This window comes from Haliaeetus leucocephalus, unplaced genomic scaffold, assembly GCF_000737465.1.
Source record: "Haliaeetus leucocephalus isolate CR32 unplaced genomic scaffold, Haliaeetus_leucocephalus-4.0 Scaffold312, whole genome shotgun sequence".
NCBI lineage: Eukaryota > Metazoa > Chordata > Aves > Accipitriformes > Accipitridae > Haliaeetus > Haliaeetus leucocephalus.
In genome coordinates, this window is record NW_010972748.1 from 86,918 (window position 1) to 90,364 (window position 3,447).

A 3,447-nucleotide genomic window follows, 5' to 3' on the forward strand; every position below is an offset into this window, starting at 1 on the left:
GGGGGTCGCAGCCACAGCCCCCCTGGGGTGACAGACCCCTGTCCCTGACGGGGTGACCCAGGGTGGCAGACGCCCGGCCCTGTCCATGTGTCACAGAGGTGACATATTGCTGTCCCCATTGGGGTGTCCTAGGTTGATAGATCCCGTCAAGGTGACAGGCGCCCATTGGGGTGTCACAGGGTGACATAACCCCGTCCCCACCAAGGTGTCCTGGGGGTGACAGGCCCCTGACCCATTGGGGTGACCCACGCTGACAGACCCCATCCCCATCAGAGTGTCCTGGGGGTGACAGACCCCCGTCCCTGTTGGGGTATCACGGGGCAACTCTGTCCCTATCGTGGTGTACCCAAGGGTGACAGACCCCTGTCTCCATCACAGTGTCACAGGGTGACGTAGACCCGTGTGTGTGTGTGTCCCCCAGGGTGACCCAGGGGTGACATCCAGCCACATGGCCATGCTTTGGCCAGGCCTGTCCCCACCCTCGTGCCACTGAGGGCCTTGGGGACCTCAGGGACCTGGGGGTGTTGGGGGGCGGGGGGGGGGGCAGACTTACCTCCCACACGTGCCGCGGTCCTGTCCCCTCCGTCCCCACTGGTCACTGGTCCCCGTCCCTCACGGGGTGCCAGGTGACCCTGTCCCTCCCATGGCCACCTCCAGGGCCACCTCCAGGGCCACCAGGGCCAAGAGCCACCCCAGGGGACAGGGGTGGGGAGGTTTATATTTAGCAGCACCCCGAGGACCGATCAGGTTTCAGCTGGGCGCGCCAGCGTCCCTGTGGTGTCTCCGGGGGCCGGTGACATGGAGGGAGCGGGGTTACCCCATGAGGGGGGCCAGTTGTCCCCATCCCCCATCCTGGGGCTGTGGCACCAGGCTCCCCCTGCCAAGAAGACAAAGAAAGCTGTCCTCTTCTTCGAGGTGGAGATCCTGGATGCCCGGACACGGGAGAAGCTCTGCTTCCTCGATAAGGTACCTGGAAGCAGGGGGAGGGAGGACACGCACGTCCCCTCCCCCTTGTCCCCTGTCCCCCTGGGTGGGGTGGGGGGCTGGGGCAAGGGGAAACTGAGGCACAGGGTGCCACGGCAGTCCCCTGACGGCCTCTTGGTTGCCCGCAGGTGGAGCCTCACGCCACCATCGCTGAGATCAAGAGCCTGTTCACCAAGGCCCGTATGTACAGACAGGGACGGGGACCCTCCGCCGGGAACCCCTGTGGCAGCTGGGGACCCTCCATGGGGTGGTGGGGACCCTCATCGTGGTTGGGGTCCCATCACGAGGCCGTGGGGATCCCTGTCACAGGGTGGTGGGGACCCTCATCGTGGCCAAGGACCTGTCACAGGGCTGTGGGGACCCCCAACAAGGGGACTTGGGGACCCTCGCTGCAGCTGGGGACCCTCGCTGCAGCTGGGGACCGGTCACAGGGCCGTGGGGACCCTCGCTGCAGCTGGGGACCGGTCACAGGGCCGTGGGGACCCTCGTCGTGGCTGAGGACCCATCACGGGGCCGTGGGGATCCCCATCACAGGGTGGTGGGGACCCTCATCGTGGCCAAGGACCTGTCACGGGGCGATTGTGGTCATCACGGTGACCAGGGACACATTGCGGGGTCTTGGGGACCCTCACTGTGACCAGAGACCTGTCATGGGGCTGTGGGGACCCCCATCACAGGGACTTGGGGACCCTCATCATGGCTGGGGACCTGTCACAGGGCCGTGGGGACCCCCGTTGCAGCTGGGGACCCATCACAAGGTCATCGCGGTCTCCATTGTGGTTGGGGACCTGTCACGGGGCCTTGGGGACCCTACTCATAGCTGGGGACCCTTCATGGGGACATTGGGCTCCCCATAGTGACCGGCGGACCCTCAGTGGGGCCGTGAGGACCTCCCTCGCCACCAGAGACCTCTCGTGGCACCCTGAGGACGCCCCTTGTGACCGGGGTCCCATCCCGGTGCCATCGCTGTCCCCGCAATGCCACCAACGCCGTCCCTTCTCTCCCGCAGATCCCCAGTGGTACCCAGCCAGACAGTCCCTGCGCCTGGACCCCAGTAAGTGTCACCGCGGGGGGGTGGGATGTCCCCCGGGGGTGTCCCCAACCCCGTCGGGGTGGCGGTCACCAGGACGCGTGTCCCCACAGAGGGCAGGTCCCTGAAGGATGAGGACGTGCTGCAGAGCCTGCCCGTGGGCACCACCGCCACCTTCTACTTCCGCGACCTGGGGGCCCAGATCAGCTGGGTGACGGTGAGGCATCCATCCGTCTGTCTGTCTGTCCCTCTCTCTGTCTATCCTTCCATCCCTCCCTCTTGCCATCCCCCTGTTTCCCCCCCTGCCTTCCCCAGCCCGCCCTCTGTCCATCCGTCTGTCCCCGCCAGCACTCTGTTCATCCATCCATGTCCCCCCTCTTAGTGCCTCTGTCCGTTTGTCTGTCCCTCCATACTGTCATCTCTCCTGTCTGTCCAGCCTCCTGTCCCTCAGCTGAGCCCTCCAGTGGCCCTGCGTCCCTCTGTCCGTCCTTCTGGCTGCTCCTGGCAATCCCTCTGTCTGTCCCTCTGTCCATCCCGTTGTCCCTCCCTGTGTCCCTCTGTCCATCCCTCCATCTGCTCCTCTGTCCCTGTGCACCTCCAGCTCTCCATCTGTCCCTCTGTTCCTCCATCCATCTCTCTGTCCCTCCCTGTGTCCCTCTGCCTATCGCTTTGTCTGTCTGTGCCTCCAGCTCTCTGTCTGTTTCTCTGTTTCCATGTCCCTTTGTCCATCTGTCTGTCCATCTATCCAGCCCTTTCTCCATCCCTGTGTCCCTCTGTCCCTCCCTCCAGCCCTCTGTCCATCCCTCCATCTGCTCCTGTCTGTCCCTTTGTCCTTCCGTCCCTCTGTCCATCCCTGTCCCCTTCTGTCCCCATGTCCCTCTGTCTGTCTGTCTGTCCCTTAAGCCACCCTCCTTCCCTCTGTCCATGTGTCTGTCCCTAGTTCCCTCTGTGCATCCCTATGTCCTTCTGTCCATCCCTGCTTCTGCGTGCTCCCATGTTCCTCTCTCCGTGCGTCCGTCCCTGCTTCCCTCTGTCCGTGTGTCCCTCTGTGTGTCCCCATGTCACTCTGTCCGTGTGTCCGTCCCTGCTCCTCTGTGTGCCCCCGTGTCCCTCTGTCCATCCCTCTGTCCCTCCAGCCACCCATTCCTCCACCTCCCCCATGCGTCCACCCCTGCGCGTCCCTCATCCCTCCACGTGTCACTGTGTCCCTCCGTGTGGCCCCCCCAACACTGTGCCCCTCGTCCCCCCTCCATCCATCCATCCATCCGTCTGTCCATCCATCCGTCCATCCGCAGGTCTTCCTGACGGAGTACGCGGGGCCGCTGCTCATCTACCTGCTGTTCTACTTCCGCGTCCCCTTCCTCTACGGCCCCCGCTACGACTTCACCGCCAGCCGCCACCCTGTCGTCCAGTCAGTTGGGGGTCCGGGGGGG

General features: G+C 64.8%; 1 protein-coding gene across 1 annotated transcript; it reads left to right on the plus strand.

Moving 5' to 3' along the window:
• Positions 1–798: 798 nt before the first annotated feature.
• Positions 799–3,425, plus strand: TECR (trans-2,3-enoyl-CoA reductase; the record flags this gene model as incomplete). Its single annotated transcript, XM_010571239.1, has 5 exons — positions 799–966; positions 1,113–1,164; positions 1,994–2,038; positions 2,128–2,231; positions 3,310–3,425. Coding segments are annotated over exons 1-5 (485 nt in total), but the record flags the coding sequence as incomplete, so codon positions are not given.
• Positions 3,426–3,447: the final 22 nt, after the last annotated feature.